The sequence below is a fragment of the Podarcis gaigeae genome (genome assembly GCF_964106915.1).
Source record: "Podarcis gaigeae genome assembly, chromosome: 8".
NCBI classification, from domain to species: domain Eukaryota; kingdom Metazoa; phylum Chordata; class Lepidosauria; order Squamata; family Lacertidae; genus Podarcis; species Podarcis gaigeae.
Window position 1 is genome coordinate 81,996,321 of NC_139684.1, and position 25,584 is coordinate 82,021,904.

The 25,584-nt window shown below is 48.1% G+C and overlaps 1 protein-coding gene across 3 annotated transcripts in view; it reads left to right on the forward strand.

The window, feature by feature from the left end:
• The first annotated feature begins 441 nt into the window (after window positions 1-441).
• Window positions 442-25,584, forward strand: part of TMEM91 (transmembrane protein 91) — a 29,151-nt gene continuing 4,008 nt past the window's right edge. Inside the window, exons 1-2 of one of the 3 annotated variants that reach the window (XM_083754290.1) lie at window positions 442-1,047; window positions 20,026-20,513. In XM_083754290.1, the coding sequence (XP_083610416.1) occupies window positions 20,100-20,513 (414 nt within the window). In that variant the 5' untranslated portion in view covers window positions 442-1,047; window positions 20,026-20,099. Of the gene's footprint in view, window positions 1,048-2,437; window positions 2,727-20,025; window positions 20,514-25,584 lie in introns of those variants that run through there. The other 2 variants (XM_083754288.1, XM_083754289.1) reach the window with 2 other exon arrangements.

The following is a 25,584-nucleotide window of genomic DNA, read 5'->3' on the forward strand; positions in this document are numbered from 1 at the left end:
ATACAGCTTGGGGGGGCGGGGGGAGCTGCTGAAGTGAAAGGCTACAAGTGACCCCCACCCAAAAATATAAATAAATCTGGGCTGCCTGTAAGCCCAAGATCAGAGTCTGAAAGCTAGCGCCCCCCGGCCCCCCCTTCCAGCAGACTAAAGGGAGCCAGGAGCACCCTGCCCCCCACATTTATGAGACTTCACCCCCCTTCCAACCCTGGGGGCACCTATGTGGGGAAGAAAAGGGTGCTTGTGGGGGTGCCAAAGTCCTAAAATCAATTCCCCCCTCTTGCATCTGGCCTCTCTTATATCAGCCAGTTTGGCGTGGAGGGTGGGTGGGGGGGTCTTAAATTGCAAAGACATGCCCACAGGGAGGGGTGTGTTTTTAAAAGGGGGGTGTCTTCTTTATTATTATTTTGCCACGCAATCCATCTCTGCGAGGAGGCGAGGCATCTGCCTGTGTGTGGCTGTCAGCTCGCAGACAACCCCTCCCCTCCTCCTCTCCCCTCCTCCATCCAGATCTGGGGGTGGGAAGGAGGGAGGAGGGAGAGAAAGGGGGTCTCCGCTCATGCCACCGCATCTTGGCAGCAGGCGCACAGCTGCTCCCGGAGCGCTGGATGGCAGCCTTGCTGTAGGCGACTGGGCAACTGCCTTGGCACCGCGCAGAAGGCAGAGGAGCCGGCCAGCCACCACGTTGGAGGAGACTTTCTGCCTCTCTTCTCCTCCTCCTCTTTGTGCCACGGGTCCTTCTTCTTCGTGGCAAGCCTTGGGAAAGCCGCCGATTGCCACAGATTGGCAAACCTAACCCTTGGCGCCGAGGGTGGCAAGGGCATCGTGCCAAAGCTCACCGCAGGAGTTCTTGAGGGGACCCTGGCATTTTTTGGAGAGGAGGGTCTGTGTGTTCTGGCTGGCACCCAAGCGGAGCAACTTTCTCCCTGACCGGGCATCATCGTGTCTGGGCCGGGCAGAGATGGGCACCCTTTTGCAGAGGATGCAGCCCGCGGAGGTCTGGAGGGTGGCAAACAGGTGCTTGCCACGGGGACGCTGTCAGTGAGCACGGTAAGGGTCTCTATTTCTCTCTCTCTCTCTTTCTCATGTGGACTTTGCCAAACCCAAGACCCTCTCAGCCTGGGCTGCCCGGGTGGTGCCAACCTCCCTGACTGCAAGTCTTCATCGGATCGTAGAATAGGAAAGGACCCCAAGGGCCATCTAGTCCAACCCCCCAAAGGAGAAGCCCAAAGCCAATCCTGTTGCCCACTCTTATCCATCCCAGACTTGGAGTGCCCCATTGGCCCTGGATTTTGCCCCCCAAAAAACTTGGGTCTCCCTGCCCTCCTCACTGCTCTCAATTCTAAACCTGCCACATGGAAGTTCAAGAGAGATTCTCTCTGAGTCTCGACAGCTGACGAGATGGTGGAATTAATCAGATTAAGCTTGGTGGCGAAGCGAGGGGGTAATTGGGTGAAGCTGGAGTCACTCCGGACCAGGGCAGGGCTTCTTATGGTGAGCCTTGGGTACCCGAGAGGACGAGCGCCCTAGGGCGATGGGCAGGCAGGGAGGTGGCTCCTGCTCCACTTGACACCCTTTAAACAGCACAACCCCCCAACCCCCAGAGAGGTCTCTGAGCCCCCTAACCCTAGCCTCTGTCTTATTGTTGTGGGAGGGGGCGAGAGAGAGGGGTCGGGCAGGAGCGCAGGGAGCCGAGCGCATCTTTGGAGTCTGGGGAAGCGTGCAAAGGATTTGTGAAACAGAGTTGGCCAGAGGGTGGGTTTCTTGTGTGTTGTATTTTAAAAGGTGCCAGCCCCTGGTGGCAAGAGGGTGCCCCCTTTCCCGGCTCCCAGCTTGGGGACATTCTCTCCTACTCGCCAGCCCAGGGATGCATCATCCCCGAGTCTTTACACAGCAGGTGTGTGGGCTGGGGAACCGAGGGCAAAGGAACCAGAGCTCTCTCTTTCTCAAACACACACACACAGAGTTTCTTTCGTGTGGGAGCTCTGAGCAGGCAGGAGGAAGGAGATCGATCAAGAAAAGACTGCTGGGGATTTAGCTCCTTTGTGGGGGACGGGACCCATCACTCCTCCTCCTCCTTTTTCTGTGGCTCTCTGGAAAGAGGGGTTCCCCCTCCCCCAGACTATCTCTCCAGATCCTCTTTGGATTCTTGAGAAAAAGGGCCCAGGGAGCAAAACAAGGTGGAAGGATATTGAAAAGGATCAATATGGAGAGAGAAGTGGAGATCTAATCTAGTATTTTGCTGGCCAGCTGGTGCCTCTCTGAACCTCACAGGCCCAATGACCCAGCCCTTCCTTGCTTGTCCCCCGCCACCTGGCATTTAGGGATATACTGCCCTTGTACATTGAAGTTTCTCTAAGCCATCACGCCTTATATAATTACAGCTGCAGATCAATTGCTGTGTTCTGAATTGTGTTTTCCCCCCCATTCTCATTTAAAGGCATCTGCCATATTCAGACTCTGGGGCAACGACTTTCTGAAAGATAACAGTGCATTGCATGATTTACTTCATTTTTGTCCGTTTCGGGGAAACAGCACATCAAAATAAGGTAGCTTTTCTCATGTGAGGGTTGAGGAACTCCGTTTCAGTACAGCTTTCCTTGCCCCCAATGTACACTCGGTTTCCCTTTCGCACATAACGCCATCCCCACGTGGCAAGCACCAAAAGTGTCATCGGGCTGAGTCACAAACGGATGTCTTTGATTAACCCCAAGTTGATCTGATGCAAAGTAAGCTTTCTCCAGTCACTTGTGACTTACTGTATAGCTTAATGTGTTTGGGGGACTACTCTGTATCATGTTCCCGTTAGAACCCGGGAAGAACAAACGAGCGAATTTCTCGCCCCCGTTGGACGTTTTCGTGGGGTCCCCATTATGTAATGTGTGGTTGTGACGAAAACGAGTGCATTATCTAAGCACACTCCTTTCAGATCCAGGGTCGATTATGACTCCCTGCCGGTTAGGAGTGTGTACAGAATGCAGCAAACCTGGGTTGGTTTCCGCATAAGGTGTGAAACGGCCCTACAGTTCCATCAATATTTTTTTTGGGGGGGGGGGGGAGGCCTGATCTCTGGCGAGTGCCAAAACGGAACACCCAGTTTATATGCTAATTCTGGAGCTCTGCCCAATTAATTAAAATGCTTGTTTTATTTGCTCCCCCCTCACCAGCAACAGGCAGCGAAAGAAAAAGAGAGAAAGAGATGCTTTGGCTGGAAAGGAATAATAGAACCCTGCTGGTTTTTATGACGTCGCTGATTTTCCCATTGTATATTTTGCTCTATTTTAACATTTGCCACCGCAGCTCTGATAATTGCGTCTCGAAGGGTGGTGTGGAAATCCGAAAAACACATTAAGTGGTCAGTGATGCCTTCGGGCAAGCGCTGGATGCCACAAAGGAGCCCAGAAATTTGGCCATCGCGTTTAATCTCCCAGGGGAGCAAAAATGGGTCTTTGTGACTCATTGATCCCCTACCCCAAACCCTTCACTCCTTGGCACACACAGCTGAAGATGGATTATGGGATGTCTATGGTGGCTTGGAAAAGGGACGCGGGTGGCGCTGTGGGTTAAACCACAGAGCCTAGGACTTGCCGATCAGAAGGTTGGCGGTTCGAATCCCTGCAACGGCGTGAGCTCCCATTGCTCGGTCTCTGCTCCTGCCAACCTTGCAGTTCGAAAGCACTTCAAAGTGCAAGTAGATAAACAGGTACTGCTCCAGCAGGAAGGTAAACGGCGTTTCTGTGTGCTGCTCTGGTTCGCCAGAAGCGGCTTAGTCATGCTGGCCACGTGACCCAGAAGCTGTACGCCGGCTCCCTCAGCCAGTAAAGCAAGATGAGCGCCACAACCCCAGAGTTGGCCACAACTGGACCTAATGGTCAGGGGTCCCTTTACCTTTACCTATGGTGGCTTGGACACCCAAACTAACTCAATCTAGCCCATCACCTGGGTATCATGGCACAACAGGTGCTGAACCACCTTGGGTACCCCCCTCCCAACAGCCCCAAAGAATCCATATCTAGTAGGACACTATCCCTTCAGGCTCACCTTCGCTCCATGCGCAAAACCTACGCGCAGCAACAGCACAAGAAGAAACATATGCATGAAATCTGACAGGGAGGGCTGAACACATGTGTCTATTTTGCTTGCACATATAACAAAAAGCATCATTTTGGCTTCAGCTTTGGACCGGAGGGAATCTGTCCAATTAGGCCCCTCACCACCCCCCTCGCGTATTGCTGTCGATTTCAGCCATATGTGCATGTCATCGGAGAGAGGAGGAGGAGGGGGCCGTTTCCATGAAACTGGGAATGTGTTTTTTTATCAACCGATGAGTATATTTCTCATTCGGCTGAAACATATGGTGAAAATCAGGCTTTGCAAATTCGGCGGCCCGGTCAGGATTTGAACCCATGGCTCCTTTCTTTTGGAATGAGTGCTCCAGTCACTTGTCCACTGGGGAGATCCACCAGTTTTTGCTCTGTACATGAGGAATCCAGAAAGCCATAACCTCCTAGGCCTGTGGGTCACCATTGGCCATGCTAGCTGAGACTGGTGGTCTGCGATAAACGGAATAATTGGCCGCAGTGTTTCATTTCCGAGATGCCAGTGGCTGGTGTTAAATGCCAACACTTTTATAATAGTCGCCCTGTGACCTGAAGCCTTTTGCCAAAATTCTAAGGGACGTAGGAGCTACGTCTGATTATTCGGCAGCAAAGGAAAAGCGCTCTGCACATGCTCAGATGCCACAGCTCAGGAGCAGAGCACATGATTTCCATGTGCAATGTTCTAAATTCAATCCCTGGCACTTCCCTGGTTGGGCTGGAGAAGACTGACGGTCTAAATGTTTTATAGGCATATTTGCTTGCTTCATGGCATCAGGGTTCGGTTTATACGCCTTGGGTAGAAAACTGGTTCCGGGGCAAAATCCTGGTGAACCCTGATGCGGCCTAAGGCAGCAGTGGGAGACCTGTGGCTCTCCTGGCTCCCAGAAGACCCAGCCAGCATGGCCAATGGTCAGGAAGTGCTTGAGGCAGTACAGTGCAATGGTTAGAGTGTTGGATTAGGACCTGGGAGGCCGGGATTCAAATGCTGCTACTCAGCCATGTAGCTCACGGGGTGATCTAGGGCCAATCGCTGCCTCTCAGCCTCACCTACCTCACAGGGTTTGTTGTGGGGATTAAATGAGGGGAGAACCACGCACACCACTTTGAGCTCCTGGGAGAAAAAGGAGGGATATAAAAGCAATAAATTATAGTAAGGATTGGGGGGGAAATATATATATATATATATATTGGAGGATTGGAGACCGAGTCTAGCAGATATCTAGAGGGGCACAGGTATTTCACACACACAGCCTAAGGTCCAAACTTTGGTGTCTTCTGTGAGAGCCAGCATGGGGAAGGAGTGAGAAGACCTCAGATTAAACCTCCCTTTAGGCTGAGCCCCAAAGTTAGACAAACCCCTGTTCCCTCAGCTTCTCCACTCTCCACCCCACTGAGCTGCACTTTGGGGTGGAGGTCATAAAACAATGCCCGCCTCCTTTATTGAGGTTAATGACTTGGTGGCAGCTAGCGGCTAAATGGAGCCTCTCTCTTTAGAGGCACTCTACCTGTGTTTTACCAGATGTTGGGGACAAACGAGGGCTGTAACTCTCATGACTGAATAAACCAGAGCTCTTTTTGGATGCCTTCTCTCACCGGCCCCAGCCGTAACCTCCAGATGTTTTTGGATTCCTAACCCATCCAGCAGAATCAATGATCAGGGATGATGGGAATTGTAGTCCATCGATATCTGGAGGTTCAAAGGCCACCCAGCCTTGGTATAAGCTATTATCCTCCCTTACCCAGAGTCAAAGTCTTGCTCCATCTAGCCCAACATTGCCAACTTGGGCTGGCAGCTGCTCTCCAGCAGAGACCTCCCCTTTCACGTGGACCCTGTTCCCTGTTATTTAAGTGGAGGTACCAGGGGCTACGGTCTGAAGGGGCGCGTGTGGCGCTGTGGGTTAAACCACAGAGCCTAGGACTTGCCGATCAGAAGGTTGGTGGTTCGAATCCCTGCAAAGGGGTGAGCTCCCGTTGCACGGTCCCTGCTCCTGCCAACCTAGCAGTTCGAAAGCACGTCAAAGTGCAAGTAGATAAATAGGTACCACTCCGGCGGGAAGGTAAACGGCGTTTCCGTGCTCTGCTCTGGCTCGCCAGAAGCGGCTTAGTCATGCTGGCCACATGACCCGGAAGCTGTATGCCGGCTCCCTCGGCCAATAAAGCGAGATGAGCGCCGCAACCCCAGAGTCGGCCACGACTGGACCTAACGGTCAGGGGTCCCTTTACCTTTTTTTTACCAGGGTCTGAACCTGCCGGGACTCTTCTGTCCCCAAAAGCATGAGCTCTGCTGCTGAGCGAGGCTTTCACATCCTTGCTTCTGGGCTTCCCAGAAAGCGTGTGGCTGCCCTCTGTTGGAAACAGGACACTGGGGCTTCGCTGGATGCTTAAGTGAAACCCAGCCGGGCTCTTCGGCCCTTCCTAGGAGCGCTTGGAAACATGTTCTGCAAATGCTTAAGGCCTCAGAACTGTTGTTTCACTTACCCTGACCCTGCTGTGTGGCTCAGGAGACTGTATCTTGCCTACCTCCCCGTGTGGAGGACGGGGAGGATTCTGCCAATTTTCTCCCCCGCCATCCAAGTTGAGCGGGGAAGAAGATAAAAAGCTGAATCTCTTTTCCTCGCTTGCACTGTGCCGCCTCTGCTTTGGGGAACCGGCGGTGATTCATGGGCTTTTGCTGGCACCGCCATCGAAGTACAGTCAAGACCAAGAGACTTGCTTTCACCCTCCTCCTCTCCATCCCAAAATAATTTACGTTGCTGTACGGTTTCCCAAGAGAGCGAGGCAGTGCAGATGCGTGAAGGCACTCCGATTTAATTTAACCGGGAACTCGGGACGTTGGCAGGAGATTCAGACCAGGAATGTGGCCAAGGTTGGGAGTTCGATTCCAACTCCTAGGAGGAGAAGGGATGCTCAGTGGTTAGCGCAAGAGGGGGCCGTCATGTGACGGGAGCCTTGGGTTCAAAGCCCAGCGAGTGGGAAGGGAAGATCAGTTTAAGAGGCTGGCGAGGTGGCAGAGCGGGCAAACTATTTTGCTTAAGAAGATTAATTTACTGCATTGCTTCCCACCCCACGCAAAAAAATATGGTTCCAAGTTATGGTCTGAAGGCAATTGAGGCTTCCACCTCCCTGGCTGTGGGTCTGGTTGGTGCTAAACGGGAGATGACCATCTTGGAGACTGCATTTATATTATATTTTACAACCCACCTTTTTGTCCAAAATGCTCATGAATGAATTTGCTAGTTACTACACGATATTGTAGGGATGTGGGTGGCGCTGTGGGTTAAACCACACAGCCTAGGACTTGCCGATCAGAAGGTCGGCGGTTCGAATCCCCACGGCGGGTGACCTCCCATTGCACGGTCCCTGCTCCTGCCAACCTAGCAGTTCGAAAGCATGTCAAAGTGCAAGTAGATAAATAGGTACCACTCCGGCGGGAAAGGTAAAGCAGCTTAGTCATGCTGGCACATGACCCGGAAGCTGTACGCCGGCTCCCTCGGCCAATAAAGCGAGATGAGCGCCGCAACCCCAGAGTCGGCCAGGACTGGACCTAAAGGTCAGGGGTCCCTTTACCTTTACCTTTAATTTCTCCTTGGCCCTGTCTTCCATACAACTTTGATCCTTGGCATAAGAATCTGAGATTGGGTAGGAACTTCATTTCGTCTAATTTCTATTTTCAAAGTGTTGGTGCTGACCTTTAAAGCCCTAAATGATCTCGGCCCAGTATACTTGAAGGAGCGTCTCCACCCCCATCGTTCAGCCCAGACACTGAGGTCCAGCTCTGAGGGCCGTCTGCCGGTTCCCTCGTTGCGAGAAGTGAGGTTACAGGGAACCAGGCAGAGGGCCTTCTTGGTGGTGGCACCCGCCCTGTGGAATGCCCTCCCATCAGATGTGAAGGAAGTAAACAACTACAGTGGACCCTCGGGTTACGTTACCTTCAGGTAATGTAACTTTCGGGTTGCGAACACAGCAAACCCAGAAGTGTATTCTTCCTGGTTTTGCCATGCGTGCATGCACAGAAGTGTTCTATCACGCCGCACGCATGCACAGAGGCAGCGCATCTACTTGCGGATTTTTCGAGGTTGTACGGACCCCTGTAACGAATTACATTCATATCCAGAGGGTCCACTGTATCTGACTTTTAGAATACATCTGAGGCAGCCCTGTTTAGGGAAGTTTTTAATGTTTGATCTTTTATTGCTATTATTATTATTATTCTGTTGGGAGCTGCCCAGAGTGGCTGGGGAAAATTATTATTTTATCCTCATAGAAAGTTTGTTGTCTGACTCCATGCAGGGGAATGAGAGACTGATATGGGGGAATTGGTCCCCTACATCAGACACTGTTGCCCTAGAGAGAGAAGGGAAGATTCCGTTAACCTCTTGAAGGATTTCCCAGTTAGGATGGAGGCCCAATAACACAACTGCCCTAGTCAGCTGCCCTGTGCTGCCTGCTCATTGGTTCGGTGATGCTGAGAACCAGAACACAGGAGCACAGAGACCACCCGTGCTGCCTGCTTTGGCCGGCAGTGGCTGTTCAGCATTTGAGGCAGGAGCTCTGTCTAGCCCTACTTGGAGCCTGCAGGGATTGAACCCAGATCTTTTGGGTGTTCTGCCACTGAGCTGCAGTCCTCCTTCCGGCGGAAGTGACTCCTGCGAGTTCTGGGCTTTTAACACCCTGGTTTCCCGTTTCAGTTTTAAAGAAACCAAACAAACAAGCTCGACAGATCTTGGCAAGGCTGTGGCGCACTGCAGGTTCCCCACGTCAGAGCCAATGTTGCCAAACAGAGCCGAGATCTTTCGATGCCAACATGCGCTTGTTTGAGCACCGAGGGAAAGGTTTCGTTCCCTCTCTTCAGAAACACTCTCTCTCTCTCCTCAGAAGGCATTCCCTGGGTTGCGTGTCATGTGGGAACTGTCTCCAAGTCCTGCAGTTGCTGCACAAGTGAGCCAGCAGCATCGTTTGTAGCAATCTTCTCTTGTAGAGAGTTCCTCCCCCCCCCCGCCCCCATATTATTTTAATATTTTGTTGGAAGCTGCCCAGAGTGGCTGCGGCAACCCAGTCAGATGGGAAGCGTATAAATAATAAAATCATTATTAAATTACAGTGGTAGCTCGGTTTTTGAACGTAATCTGTTCCGGAAGAAACGTTCAAGTTCCGAAACGTTCGAAAACTGAGGCGCAAAGGACGGTCTGCAAATTTAATAGAAAAAATTGAGAAAAAGAACACATACACTCAATGGAAGCCATTTGACTTCTGAGGCACGTTTGAAAATGGAAGCGTTTACTTCCGGGGTTGTGGCGTTCGAAAACCGAAACGTTCGTCAGTGGAGACGTTCGGAAACCTAGGTACCACTGTATTATTATTACAGTGGTACCTCAGGTTACATACGCTTCAGGTTGCATACGCTTCAGGTTACAGACTCCGCTAACCCAGAAATAGTGCTTCAGGTTAAGAACTTTGCTTCAGGATGAGAACAGAAATCGTGCTCCATTGGAGTGGCGGCAGCAGGAGGGCCCATTAGCTAAAGTGGTGCTTCAGGTTGAGAACAGTTTCAGGTTAAGAACGGACCTCCAGAACGAACTAAGTACTTAACCCGAGGTACCACTTTATTGTATGAAAAAGCAGGCAGGTGAAAGCAGAATGCAAAATAAACCCAAGTGCCGTGGCTCTAAAACTGAACCAATCCTAGCTTAGTTGCTACTCTTCGTCGTTCAAGTTTACACACAAAGAGTCAGTGAGGCTGGTCAGTTTCATGGAAAGTCTGGCTTTGAACCCTGTTGTTGAGAGAGCACAAGGAAACTGGATCCCCATCTATCCCCCATCTCAGAGTCACCACGTTGGGCAAAAGATTGCTGCGTTGCAGAAGGGTTGGGCTGGATGACCTTGCAACTGTGCCATCCTATGATTCCCGTGAAATGAGAAAGATTTCCTCAGAAACCTCAGATGAGGGAGGAAACCCTTAACGGAATACAAGACAAGGGACTCTGAGGTGGAGATAAATCAGGCAACAGGAGAGTTTGGAGGAACAGAAGGTAAAGTAATTTGTCAAGCTTCACAGTAGCCGTCATAATGGCTATAAACCATACAACTGAAGCAGATTTACTATTCAATAAATTTTGGTAAGGTGCTTCATAAAACCCCGTACAATTATGTACAGTGGTACCTCTGGTTAAGAACTTAATTTGTTCTGGAGGTCCGTTCTTAACCTGAAACAGTTCTTAACCTGAGGTAGCACTTTAGCTAATGGGGCCTCCCGCTGCTGCACAAATTCTGTTCTCATCCTGAAGCAAAGTTCTTAACCTGAGGTATTATTTCTGGGTTAGTGGAGTCTGTAACCTGAAGCGTCTGTAACCCGAGGTACCACTGTATTCTGCTTCAGTTTTCTCTTTTTTAAAAAATAATATTTATTAAAGTTTCCAGAATAAAAAAGGAAAGAAAGAAAAAAGAAAAGGATAAAGTTTACACTTAATTTCATTGACATCTTTCCAGAACTTCCCCCCTCCCCCTCTTGTATTCCATTTCCATTAGATTAATTCCACAAATTCTTACCCTAAATTTTAAAACCTTGTTATAATTATAATTAGCCCATTTATTCAAAATTAATTTATCTTATTTAACCATTTCTCTTTATATTTTTATACTTCCCTAAGATCTACCCCAATTCCCTTCCACGAATTCCCCTATTTTTCTCACACAGCAAGAGAAAATTTAAAAAAAGAAAATAGAAAAATATGTAGTTTTACAGCCTTTGGATTCCAAATCTCCCCCCCCCTTTCCCGGTTTCGATCCCCAAAATCCATCCATCTGTCTACTGCCAGACTGGAGATCCACGTCCATGTCTAACTCTCTCTCGAATCCGCTTTGCCGTCTTTTTGGTAGCTTTTAATTTCAAAAAGTCCAATCTCGGAGAAACTCTCAGAAAAGATCATTCTTCTTCCATCCAGACCTCTATATTTAAGAGTATAACTCAAATTCTGTTTCTTGATCCTTTTAAAGTCTGGATGTCCCAAATGTTCCAACTTCGAGTTTAGTCCAGCTCTTATTCCTCAGGTTTCTTTTTCCTGTTCTGCTGCAAAAACCTTCTAATTCAAAAACTTCTGGTTCTTCTACAGAGGCTTTATTTATTCAGGAACATAAACTTACGTCAAGTCCCTTCCTTTCTTCAATAGATAAATCCATTGTCTCCTTTAGTGTAGCAACCTCTGTAGACAAAATAATGCTTCGTTTTTGCAGCTTTCCCAACAGATAACAAATCCTGCTCAATTTCATAGTAATTTTCCACTTGCTGCCACTGTTGCAATGTCCCAGAACTCCCTCTAGAGGGAATATGGTAACTTAATTTCTTTCCAGATCAGACCCAAAAGTCAAATAACTTGTTGCCTTTGTTTTCAATAGTTTATGTCCAAATTATAACGAATTTAGCCAGCAAAGCCATCATAACAAAGTTCTCTTTTATTTTCCTGCTTTGACAGCTACTTTGACAGCTGTCAAAATTTCTGTGTCTCTTCACCAGTCTCTCATAACGGATCGCTCCCGGTTCCCGGGGGGTTACATTTTAGTTCTCACAAATCAATCTTCTCCTCCAGCACAATAACTTGTAGTTTCCCTTCGTGAGATTAACTTTTTCCGAATAAATAAGTTCATCTCTCGATCTTAATTGTTAAATCCTTGTGTTAAAACCTCTACAACGGGGGGGGGGGGGGCGGACTTCCTTTTTGCACCTCCCCCGCTCGCTCCAAATTCGTAAACCATATTTTTCCTTTTAAGTCCGGTAAATTTACTCACGGGTTATTCTTTTAAGTCCAAATTTTCAATAGAAGAAAGTCGGTGCTCTCCGCCGAACGGCATGCGGCTTCGCTAGGCAGGGGAAGCAGTGGACTCATAGCACCACACACACACCCCGTCACCCGCTCCGCAGCCTTTAAAAAGGCACCTTCGCGGGTCGGGGGGGCGCAAACGGTGCCCGCCGAGTCACCAAGTCCATGGGCATCACCGCCCATGGTTTTTGAGGGTCCCCGCGTCGCCGGCGCGGCAGGACCCAACCCCTACCCAGCAGGCTCCCTCCAGAGCTCGGAGGGAGTCCGCCATTCGGCGATGGCGCCGACCCGGAAGTCTCTCTGCTTCAGTTTTCTCACTGCTCTGTACAGTCATACCTTGGGTTACAGACGCTTCAGGTTGCGTTTTTTCGGGTTATGGACCCACCGAAACCTGGAAGTACCGGAACGGGTTTCGGGGTCGCGCATGCACAGAAGCGCTAAATCACCCTTCGCGCATGTGCAGAAGTGCCGAAACACAACCCATGCATGTGCAGACGTGCCACTGCGGGTTGCAAATGTGCATCTCGCATGGATCACTTTCACAAGGGTCCACTAACAAAAAAAAAATTCCTTCCAGTAGCACCTTAAAGACCAACTAAGTCAGTTCTTGGTATGAGCTTTCGTGTGCATGCACACTTCTTCAGATACTGAAGATACTTAAAGGCCAACTAAGTTAGTTCTTGGTATGAGCTTTCGTGTGCATGCACACTTCTTCAGATACTGAAGATACTTAAAGACCAACTAAGTTAGTTCTTGGTATGAGCTTTCGTGTGCATGCACACTTCTTCAGATACTGAAGATACTTAAAGACCAACTAAGTCAGTTCTTGGTATGAGCTTTCGTGTGCATGCACACTTCTTCAGATACTGAAGATACTTAAAGACGAACTAAGTTAGTTCTTGGTATGAGCTTTCGTGTGCATGCACACTTCTTCAGATAATTCTTCAGATGTATCTGAAGAAGTGTGCATGCACACGAAAGCTCATACCAAGAACTGACTTAGTTGGTCTTTAAGGTGCTACTGGAAGGAATTTTTTTTGTTTTGACTATGGCAGACCAACATGGCTACCTATCTGTAGCAAGGGTCCACTGTATGTCACTCTCTGTACACTGTATGTATTTCTGTCAGTAAGTTGGGATGGAGATATACAAAGGATATCTGGTCTCCTTAAATCCAGGATGTATCCTGACTCCATCCCTATCCCCCAATTCTCTCTCTCTCTCTCTCTCTCTCTCTCTCTCTCTCTCTCTCACACACACACACACACACACACACACACACAGTCTGGGCTCAGGGTCCTGGCTAGATCAGGCTACAGTCACATCAGCCCATTTTCCTTCTGACCCTGACACAAATTATTGAGAGAAATTTGACCCATCGTTTCTGCAAGTCACGTAAACCAAAGATGCCATTTAACGGAGCCGGGGCTGTGGAGAGCAGCTCCGTTTGGTGCCACTGACTGATCTCCAGCTGCGCGAGATCTGGTCGAGTGTGTGTGTGTGTCGGAGTATGCGAAGCAGTGTGCCAGCTTCTGAGTCGCACACAGCTCTTTGTCAGGCAAAAGCACATGGGAGGAGCCGAGCTCAGATGGGATCCAAAACATACAAAAACAAAAGATGCGGAAACTCGTGTAGTTAATGCCCTTTCCATGTGGACAACCTTTTTGCTTACCTGCAAATTTCCAAATTTGTGGTGTGGTGCCTAAGAGGCTGAGGTACCTTTCAGGAAGCCCTCAGTGCGAAACTCTCCTCTGTCGTGTGCACAGTAGGTGGTTTCAAGCCAGCCACTCTTAACTCTCTCAGCCTCAGTCTGCAACATAGGGCATAATACTACCGGTCTACCTTACAGGGTTCTTGTAAGGATTACAACTGAAACAGCTATGGAAATGTTTAACATTATTAAGACCAAGGCTCCCTCCAGACGTTCATTCATGGTTATTTAATAATAATAAAAAATAATAATAATAAATAATTTATTATTTATAACCCGCCCATCTGGCTGAGTTTTCCCAGCCACTCTGGGCGGCTCCCAATCAATGTTAAAAACAGTACAGCGTTAAATATTAAAAACTTCCCTGAACAGGGCTGCCTTCAGATGTCTTTTAAAGATAGGATAGCTGCTTATTTCCTTCACATCTGAAGGGAGGGCATTCCACAGGGCGGGCACCACTACCGAGAAGGCCCTCTGCCTGGTTTCCTGTAACCTCACTTCTCGCAATGAGGGAACAGCCAGAAGGTCCTTGGCGCTGGATCTCAGTGTCCGGATTGAATGATGGGGGTGGAGACGCTCCTTCAGGTATACAGGACCGAGGCCGTTTAGGGCTTCAAAGTTCAGCACCAACGCTATTTGTGCTGTTGATGGCATCAGGACCTGTTCTACACGGTCCCGCTTTCACGTAAAGGTTTTTTTTTTAGGAGCGGGCAGCTTGTCTCGTTCCCAATCATTTAAAAAGAGCGATTTGGAGTTCTGCATTACGCATCTGTGCACTGCGTGAACTGCTGCGCATGTTTGGCTGAGCAATCTGTTCCTGCTACGGAAATCCCATGTGCCTGCACCGGATTTCACGGTGCGTGGATTTCTGAGTTGGTGGGAGCCCTGACAGGAATTAAAAAAGGACAAACTCTGAATGTCCCTTCCCATCCAGCGACTACAGTTGCGTGATGGCAGTGTGCCACCGGAAAGTGCCAAACACTGTTCTTTTTCTGGAACAGTCGAGTGCTGTAGGGGTTGTGTAAAGGTTGCAGATGGGGGGGGGCAGGGGGGTGGAGGGATGAAACACCAGCCAATTCTAATGAGCCATAATAAGCAGAGGAATATAGCCTGCATACTTCACAGGCCTCCTCCGATTTAAGCCGATGTTACTTACGAATAATCCCTCATCACCATTTCAATATTCCCACTTTTCGTCGCCCAAATTTGCCTGCCACTGCATCTGAAGTCTCGGGGCTTAATTTAAACCTTTTAAAAACTGCATTCTTATTTATTGCATTCATCGGTTGCCTTTTACAAAAGAAAGCGCCTCAAAGCAACTTGGCAAGACAAACTGCGGTGAATAAAAGCAATTTTTAAAACAAAAAACCAGGAAAATGTAAAGCTGCAAACACGATACATAAAATGCTCACCCGGCAACTTATCAATAAAGTGGATTGTTTGGTCGATAAAGCAGACTCCCAGTGCAATGTGGTAAAAAACACAGCATATGGATTGACATCTTCAAGGTATTTATTGTCGCAGCTCATAAACAAGTTTTCAATAGACTTCCCCCCCCCCCCCGCTCTCTGTCTTCCAAAGGTGATGCTGTAGCTCTATTTCCAATGGCACCATCAGGGCAGGACTTTGGGGGCAGAGGCCCAGGCCCCCACTCAGCAGAATGACCAGGGGGTCCCCCAAACACTGCAGGGCCGGCTTCCCACATCTCAAAGAAAACAAAGGAAGACCCATTGCTATTGAAAAAGAGGGGCTCTCCATTTCAGACCATTAAGTCTAGACACTGGGCTGTATCCAATGATCTGTGTGCTAGTGTGTGACAGAGTTTTGTGCTGGGCCCGGGAGTAACCCATGAAATGTGGTCCAGGGCCAGGCCAGAATCCAAAGGTACCGCTAGGAGTCAGTCCGACAGGGCCAAGGCAGGACATGAGGCAGGATACCAGGCAATGACAGGTACAAGATCTCAAGCAGGATCTAGCATACAGCAATGTTGCTCCCGCAACCTGTGGCGGGGTCCGGCAGCCTTTTATCTTTGTCAGGTAGCGGCTGGTCCTGATCCCCCGGCGACTCACCTCCCTGTTTCGCCCGAAGGCAAGCACTCCTCCTGCGAGTACTCAGGTCTCTCCTTCTCTCAGACCTTAGTCTCTGCAGCTCGGGAGACGTCGGTGGGTTACTAGACCCAGAGGCTGCCTCAGCCTCCCCTGACCCAACCGGTAGCGGAGAAGCTGTAAGTGATGGCCCAGCTGAAGACAACAAAGTAATCCCCGCATCCGGAGCCAGGGCAGGCTCAGGCCCCTGACTCGGCCCAACTGGTGTTTATTGCAAGGGAACCTGTGCAGACTGAGTCTCCTCTGGGTCCGAGTCCGAGTCCCAGGCCATCACAAGTTTAAAGGGAGGGCGACAAAAGAATCCAACTCAAAAGTTGTGCCAGCAGACGTTTGTTGCAAAATATCCAATTCTTGGTGCGCAGCAGCTGGTTTTTGCTGTGCAATCGGTTGCACAACAATCTTGGGCAATGTACCTGTGTTTTTCCTTCAGCGAGAACTTTCTGCCAGCACAATTCATATACCGCTTAGTGACGTTAATTTAGCACCGCATTCGCTAACAGCTCTCTGTCGCCTAAGTCCATCCCTGCCTATTCCACCCAAACAGTAGATGAGACAAGATCGCTGTTTCTGAATTGCTGCCATCTCAGACTGCCGGTGCGGGCTGACATGTGAGAACGTTGTACAAAAATAAAATATAATCTGCACATTTAAGAATACAGATGGTGTCAGGGGGGCAAGATTAGGGTAACCTTCACTGCGACAGGCTCATTTTTTTATGTGCAGGGATTGAAAAATAATCGTACGGAGCACTCAACTGAACTCCACCTACAAGCCAAATGGCACATCCCATAAATTTAATGTACTTCCTCATCTTCCGTTTATGAGAGCCGAACCCCAGCCATAAATAAAAGGGACTATATGAAAGCAATCTAGGAAGTCTGGAGCATTCATCTTAAATTCCACTTCACACTGATAAAGCATTTTTTTCTGCCGTCGCCAAACTTCATGTTATCTCTACATCCTTTGACAAAATGTCCCTTTGTCCAGCAATTCCTTCAACAAGGCTTCTTGTGAATCCATTCCAAAAGATGCAGATAAAATTAGCAGGAACAGCCTGGCATCTCTAAAAGTCACTATCTCGCATCAGCCTGCATGTAGGTTTCAGCCTGAGGGATATCAGATGCCAGTGAAGTGGAACTTTAAACAGATTTTCAGAACCAGCAACTTCTGCAAAGCACTGCGTTGGCTACCTCTGAGATATATCTATACAGACAGATAGGTTTGGAAATATAGAGATACAAATGGACTGGCTCCAAGTTTTCTGTCCCAACTAACTGGTTCGCAAGGATTGGGGTGGGTTTTGTGTCAGGAAAGGAGTCTTGCAGGCTGCTGAGAGGAGCGGCTGGCTATCTGAACCAGGGGTCAGCAAACTTTTTCAGCAGGGGGCCGGTCCACTGTCCCTCAGACCTTGTGGGGGGCCAGACTATATTTTGGGGAAAAAATATGAACAAATTCCTATGCCCCACAAATAACCCAGAGATGCATTTTAAATAAAAGCACACATTCTACTCATGTAAAAACACCAGGCAGGCCCCACAAATAACCCAGAGATGCATTTTAAATAAAAGGGCTCATTCTACTCATGTAAAAAACACGTTGATTCCTGGACCATCTGCGGGCTGGATTGAGAAGGCGATTGGGCCGCATCCAGCCCTCAGGCCTTAGTTTGCCTAAAGGTAAAGGGACCTCTGACCATTAGGTCCAGTCATGGCCAACTCTGAGGTTGCGGCGCTCATCTCGCTTTACTGGCCGAGGAGCCGGCGTACAGCTTCCGGGTCATGTGGCCAGCATGACTAAGCCACTTCTGGCGAACCAGAGCAGCGCACCGAAACGCCGTTTACCTTCTCGCCGGAGCGGTACCTATTTATCTACTTGCGCTTTGACGTGCTTTCGAACTGCTAGGTTGGCAGGAGCAGGGACCGAGCAACGGGAGCTCACCCCGTCACGGGGCTTCGAACTGCCGACCTTCTGATCAGCAAGTCCTAGGCTCTGTGGTTTAACCCACAGCGCCACCCGCGTCCCTTAGTTTGCCTACCCAAGCTCTAAACAAAGAGATTTCCTAAGCCTCAGGGTAGTGGAGGAGAAAGTTCTCTAACTTACAGAGACTCGGTTTCACACAAATTCAAGGGGCTTGATTTGGGTTCGGAAAACAGCAGAATGAGAAGGGGAAATTGCTTGTCAACAACGACAACAGCTGTTATCTTTGCACAGTATTTTGAAGTTTTCAGAGCATTTAATGTAAACCATCTTCTGCAAGCCAGTGTAATGTAGTGGTTTGTGTGTCAGGCTAGGACCTGAGAGAGCAGGCTTCGAATCCCCACTCAGCCATGAAGGTCACTGGGTGACCTTGACCTTGGACCAGTCACGGCCTTTCGGCCTCACCTACCTCACAGGGTTGCTGTGATGATTAAATAAGGACGGGGAGAACTACGTTTGCCACCTTGAACTCTTTGGAGAACAAAGTGGGACAGAAATGAAATAATTAAGACATTAGTGAATCTTCCCTTATTGCTTTAGACACCTCCTGATGAAAACGTACCTGTTTCAGCCAGCCTATCTCGATGCATTATTTAGTTGCCTGTATTTGTTGCCTGTATTTGTTTTAAAGGGGATGCGGGTGGCGCTGTGGGTTAAACCACAGAGCCTAGGGCTTGCCGACCAGAAGGTCGTCAGTTTGAATTCCTGTGACGGGGTGAGCTCCCGTTGCTCGGTCCCTGCTCCTGCCAACCTAACAGTTTGAAAGCACATCAAAGTGCAAGTAGATAAATAGGTACCGCTCTGGTGGGAAGGTAAACGGTGTTTCCGTGCGCTGCTCTGGTTCGCCAGAAGCGGCTTAGTCATGCTGGCTTAGTCATGTACGCCAGCTCCCTTGGCCAGTAAAGCGAGATGAGCGCCGCAACCCCAGAGTTGGCCACGACTGGACCTAATGGTCAGGGGTACTTTATTTGTTTTAAAAGTTTTACTGATTTTTATCTTTGTTTTACGGTTTTAAGCCAGTGGTTTCCAAATCTCTCTCCCCAACACCCATGAGTGTAACCAGGATTTTTGTTGGGGGGGGGGGGACAGCCAAAGTTGTTGAGCTTTCTTTAGGAGATCACACACCCCCAAGTTGTTGAGCTTTTTTGGTGAAATCATGGGTGACTGTACCCCCCCCAAAAGTGGACATTACAGGGGGCAGACTTTGGTTGGGGGGGAGGCTTCTCCTGGGGGGAGTAGAACCTCAGTTAATTGAGTACTTTCAATGCTTTTCAAAAAAAAAAAAAATGTGGATCTGCCTCCCCCCAGGCTCGCCTTGGCTATGCCCCCACCATCCCCCCCCACTTGAAAACCACTAAGCGTCTTAACAGATCCATCATTACTGTTGCAGCAATCGTAATACACTGCACTAGACGTTGTATGATTCTTAATCTTCTTTTTACTGCTTCTTTCATTTTATTTCTCATAGGTTGTATTCATTGTATTCCAATTTGGAATCCGTCAAATACAAATCACAATACAATAGAACACAATCTGTAAGAAATAAAAGCAGCAATTAAAATACAATTTAAAAATCAATACAAATATTGAACAAGAAAGATGTTTTCTCTCCAGCCTTCAGCCACAGACATGATGCAAGCCTCCTGAATGAAGGATGTGGATCACAAGTTTGGTATCTCTTAACTATACAGTGGTACCTTGGTTCTCAGACTTAATCCATTCCGGAAATGCGTTCCAAAACCAAAGCGCACTTTCCTATAGAAAGCAATGCAAAATGGATTAATCCGTTCCAGACTTTTAAAAACAACCCCGAAAACAGCAATTTAGCATGACTTTTACTATCTAACGAGACCATTGATCCATAAAATGAAAGCAATAAGCAATGTATTGCAGTCACACAATCAATCAGTAGCTGAACTGGGTTCCACACAGTCACAAAACGAAACGAAAAAGCCGCAAAAACTAAAACGCAAAATAAATAGCGAAAACAGACCTCGGCGTAACACTCAAAACGGAAGGGTGCCACTCAAAACGGAGCACGTTGGGCTTCCGAAAAGAGTTTGCAAACCGGAACTCTCACTTCTGGGTTTGCAGTGTTTGGGTTCCAAGTTGTTTGAGTGCCAAGGCGTTTGAGAACCAAGGTACCACTGCAGTTGTTTGGGAACGGGTTGTGGATCTTGGCTTTATCTGTTATTAGTGTGCCTCTCAAGAGAGCTTTTTGGTGGAGCGATGTGTACCTTTCCCCCCTATATAAATAAGACATAAAAGGCGCTAAACACTTTGCTGTTTTTTTTTGCTTTGTTTTGCAATCGCTCCCCAAGCTAACTGAAGCGAGAGACTCACTCGGCCTTAACTGACAGCGAGGAGAAGAGGGCACCCAGCGCCTAGGGGTGCTATGGAGAACATCCATGAACTGCAGCACCCACTTCTGGCAAAGTCCCCCGGGAGAGCCACCCTCCGGAGCGGAATGCTGAGTCGGGTTGCTCCCCAGGACCACTCCGGACTCCTGTCCCATCACATGCCCCCTAACCTCTCCTGGCTCCAGCCCGGACCCCACATCCTTCCCAGTCAGCTCCTGGACCCTAGCAGCCTGCAGAGGACAGTCGAGCCCTTCTGCACCCCAGAACCCACCCTGTACCCCGAGCTGTGGAAATCCAGCAACCTCCAAGGCTGGAAGAAGAAAGATTATATCGAAACCGCCTTTGGAGACACCAAGGAGGCCGGGGAGCTGCCCAGGAAGGTTCCTCTGGAAAAGGACATCCACACCGTCTGCTACGAAGTGGGCGACACAGAGTCTCCGGACCTCGAGGTAAGGGCCGGGGTTCGAGGGGGGGTGCTTGGCCGAGGGGCCTCAAAGGCAGGGAGCAGAAGCTTTTTTTAAAAAATAAATTTTTATTAAAGTTTTAAAAATTAAATAACAGTCAAAATAAAGAAAAAAAAAACAGAAAAAACAATACACCATCAAAAAACAGAAAAAAGAAAAAAGGATAAAGAACAAGTCAAACCTATACATCACTTGCTTACATTCACTTATTTCCTTGACCTCCTCACACCTCCCATTTTTGTATTCTAATTCAATTTGATATTTCAGCAAATCCTTCCAACCTTATTTTTATCTTAATAATTTGTCTTAATATACTATAATTTTACATTCTCTCTTTTACCAATTCATTTTTACTTAATCCTTTATGTCTTTTCTGCTAAAACCACATAATTTTCTTTTCCCAACATCTTTCTAACAATCCTTAATTTTGCAATATTAAGATAAACTTTAATTTTTTTCCAATCTTCTTCCACCAACTCTTCTCCTTGGTCCCGGATTGCAGGGAGCAGAAGCTTGTGGCTCACCTCTTGCGGAAGGAGGCGTCAGACTGTCAGTAGTTAAAGGCACAATTTGTACCGTGGCCAATTGGTGAGGAATCCTTTTCAGAATAAGGGAATTTCCCTTAAAAAGGGGGGAACGTTAACAGCTATGCCAAGTAATAATAATTTTTATTTATTTATTTATACCCCGCCCATCTGGATGGGTTTTCCCAGCTACTCCGGGCGGCTTTCAACATAATATTAAAATACAATAATCTATTAAACATTAAAAGCTTCCCTAAACAGGGCTGCCTTCAGATGTCTTCCAAAAGTCTGGTAGTTGTTGTTCTCTTTGACATCTGAAGGGTTCCACAAGGCGGGTGCCACTACTAAGAAGGCCCTCTGCCTGGTTCCCTGTAGCTTCACTTCTCGCAGTGAGGTAACCACCAGAAGGCCCTTGGCACTGGACTTCAGTGTCTGGGCAGAATGATGGAAGTGGAGATGCTCCTTTAGGTATACTGGAGTGAGACCGTTTAGGGCTTTAAAGGTCAGCACCAACAAAGAAGAGGTCTTTGGAGGTCTTTAAGCAGAGGCTTGACAACCATATGTCAGGAGTGCTCTGATGGTGTTTCCTGCTTGGCAGGGGGTTGGACTCGATGGCCCTTGTGGTCTCTTCCAACTCTAGGATTCTATGACTTTGAACTCTATGATTCTATGACTTCTATGATTCTATGACTTTGAATTGTGCTTGGAAACGTACTGGGAGCCAATGTAGGTCTTTCAGGACCAGTGTTATGTGGTCTCGGCGGCCGCTCCCAGTCACCAGTCTGGCTGCCGCATTCTGGATTAGTTGTAGAGCGCATTTGTAGTCTGAGCGGGTGGTGTCAGGAGGAGAGCTTGGGTATGGATAGCATTGGCTGGTGTCCATTGGGACTGGTGGGGCAGAAGGCAGGAGGGCCAACTTTAGCCGCAAACCACAACCAAAGGTAGACAGAACCAACTCATTCCTTGCTAAGTTCTGCAAGGGTGTCGCTGAGGCGACCAAATTCTGGACCCAATCTCCCACGGTGCAAATAAATAAATAAATAAATAAATAAATAAATAAATAAAGGACCTCTCCACATGACGCTGACTCAAACACCCTGCACAAGCACTTTGCAGTGCAGTGGTACCACGGGTTACATACGCTTCAGGTTACAAACTCCGCTAACCCAGAAATATTACCTCGGGTTAAGAACTTTGCTTCAGGATGAGAACAGAAAACGTGCTCCGGCGGCACGGTGGCAGCAGGAGGCCCCATCAGCTAAAGTGGTGCTTCAGGTTAAGAACAGTTTCAGGTTAAGAACGGGCCTCCGGAACGAATTAAGTACTTAGCCCGAGGTACCACTGTAGAACCAAAGTTCATTTCCCCTCCCATCTCTCTTTCCCCACAATGACAATAGTGTCTCATACCGAATATATGAAAAAGACTATAGGAATTGAAAGTGGAGGTGCTATATCTACACACACACACACACACACACACACACACACTCTTTAATAAAAACTAATTTAAGGAGAAGGAAGCTGGGAAGTAGCATCACCACCTCAATGGATTATAAGGAAGAAGGTAGACTGGGCTCCCCTTGGACCAGAACTGAACCGGACTGTTGATGGTGCCCGTTATTAAAAAGTTTGCAAGGTATTTTTTTAGATAGGGGGAAGTTGAGAGAAGGTAAGGGGCATCCAGCTGAGGGGGTGGGTAGTTATTCAAAGCCATGATAACAGCAGCTCAGCTGCTTAGCATAGGAAGCACCAAATCCACACCTTGGGCCGGCCCTCCCATTAGGTAGGGTGAGGCATTGGGACCGATTTCCAATGAGATCTCGCAAGATCTCACCAAAATCACATGAGATCTTGTGGAGCATGTAAGATCTCGCCAGAAATCGGGATGGTGGTGGCATGGCAGCACTTCCTGTTTTGCCTCGAAATTGGACAAGACACCCTGCCACATTGTGGTTAACGAGTGAGCCAGGAATCTGTTAGAAACAAAGGAGCTCTCTTCTAAAAATAGAACTTTTTTTCTTTCATTTTTTCCATTATTTTTTTTGTACCAACAACCAAAACACAAACAGAGAAAACCCCCAGGCGGCTGATACATTGGGTATACATAATCAATAATAACATATTCAAATCAACCATATGTACAATTCTATATACGTTAACACTCCTCCCTCCACAAGGTTTATTTAACTTTTAACATTTTAATTGCCCCAAATTGTTCAAACCTACCCAAATAATTCATTATCTTCTCAAACCAATCCTCCTCCTCCTCAGTGACCTTAAACCCTTTGACTGAAAATTGAAGTTTTATCCAAGTGAGAACGAAAGAGAACGTAAACTTTCACGAAACAGACAGACAGATGGGCAATGGGAGAAGCGAGAAAATAATTTCAGGAGCATATTGCTTAAACATGAAGGCTACATTCAGGTGACATTTTATTCTGTCTTCCTGATACTTCCTTACTTGTACAGTAGATTTTTGCATTACATGTCTGATGACCTTTGCTGTCATGTTCTGCTCAGCCTTCTGGGGCGAACAAAATTTAGCCTGACATGGCAGTATATAGGTTCAAAGACCCAACAGGTACTGTATTGCAAACGGAATATTAGAAATTGCAGCAGAAATGCTAGCATTATAACCAGCAAAACTAATTTTGGAAAATATTTAAGTGCATCAGAAACGGCAAACCAGCCAGGAAGGGAAGTTGGACCATTAGACGACGAGAAGTAAAGGTGCGAAAGCAGGATAACGAGATTACAGGAGAGCTGAATGAATTCTCTGCGTCTCGCTATGGAAGATTTAGGTCAGATACCTGTGCCTGGACTGATTTTTTTTCTTTCTGAGTCTGAAGAACTGAGGAAAATAGCAGTGACAAGAAATGCCAATGGAAGCGAAGGCACAGAAAAAACTCAATATGGAGGCCAAATGGCCGAAATATTGGGAAATTTTGGAACAAGATGGGGACAGAGTAAAACTGCAGAGCTTTGAAAAATTAAAAAACAAAGTGCGAGATTGGCTCCATTATTACCAAATAATGGAGGCATATAACTTGGATAAAAAAGTTGGCTTCCAGGTGGAAAAATCAAAATTGGAAACAGAACTGTAAAATATTTGACTTGCCATTAAAACCAACCTCATTCCTTCAGTGCACCCTTTTACTCTCTCCTAAATATGGGTCCTGGGGCGCAGGTGGTGCTGTGGGTTAAACCAGAGCCTAGGACTTGCCGATCAGAAGGTTGGCAGTTCGAATCCCCACAACGGGGTGAGCTCCCGTTGCTCAGTCCCTGCTCATGCCAACCTAGCAGTTCGGAAGCACGTCAAAGTGCAAGTAGATAAACAGGTACCACTCTGGCAGGTAGGTAAAAGGCGTTTCTGTGCGCTGCTCTGGTTCGCCAGAAGCGGCTTAGTCATGCTGGCCACATGACCCGGAAGCTGTACGCCGGCTCCCTTGGCCAATAAAGCGAGATGAGCGCCGCAACCCCAGAGTCGGTCACAACTGGACCTAATGGTGAGGGGTCCCTTTACCTTTACCTTAAATATGGGTCCTATTGCATTTCATATAATGAGAGGGAGGAAAAACCCTCTGTCCATTCTCTGCACACCAAGCATGATTTTAGTAGCCACTCCACAAGCAGAGAGGCAGAGCAGGATGTTATGAGCAGGCATAGAACAAATGCCTCCATTGGGATCGGCAACTGGTTAACAGGAAGCGTAGAGTAGGAATAAATGGACAGTTACCTCAATGGAGGGGTGTAGAATACCTTCAGATTGATATCGGGACTTTTTCATAAACCATCTAGAGCAGTGCTCCCCAACCTTTTTATCACCGTGGACCGGTAAATGTTTGATAATTTTTCCGTGGCCCGCTTGTTTGAGGTGAGTCCCGTCCCCCCCGTGCACTTACCTTCTCTTTAGTCCCCGCGTCTCTGACCTCGAGTCCTCAGTCCTCCCGTGGCGCCTCCTCCTCGGCCAATGGCGTGAGGTTTGCCTTTCGGCCAATCAGGAAGTGGGAGGACCCGCTCCCTGATTGGCCAGGAGGAGCCACACAATGGGCAGGCTTGAGAGGGCGCAATGCTCTGCGCCTCGGCCGCCCGCCACAGTGAAATGATTTGAAGTTCCTCGGGCGGCCCGGTGCCAATTGATCCACGGACCGGCACCGGGCCGCGGCCCGGGGGTTGTGGAACACTGATCAAGAGCTAGGAGTGGCCATTTTTGCTGATGGCGAGAAAATAGTTCGGAGTCATTAAAACGAAAGGGATTGCAGACGGCTATAGAAAGGATCTCTCCAAACTGAGGGAACGGGCAGTAAAATGGCAAATGCGACTCAGCGAGTCAAACAAGCTGGATTCTTTGTTTGTTGGCAGGCAATGATAAGCAGTTAGGTCGAGCAGCATTAAAGCACTGAGAAGTTTAAAAGGTTAAAAAGTCGTTAGAAAGGAATTAAAAACCTATAAAGACCAAAATAACACACACACACACAAAGGCACCAGACTTGCAGGTCCTGATCCTGCGGCTGCAATCGCAATTCAGTGTA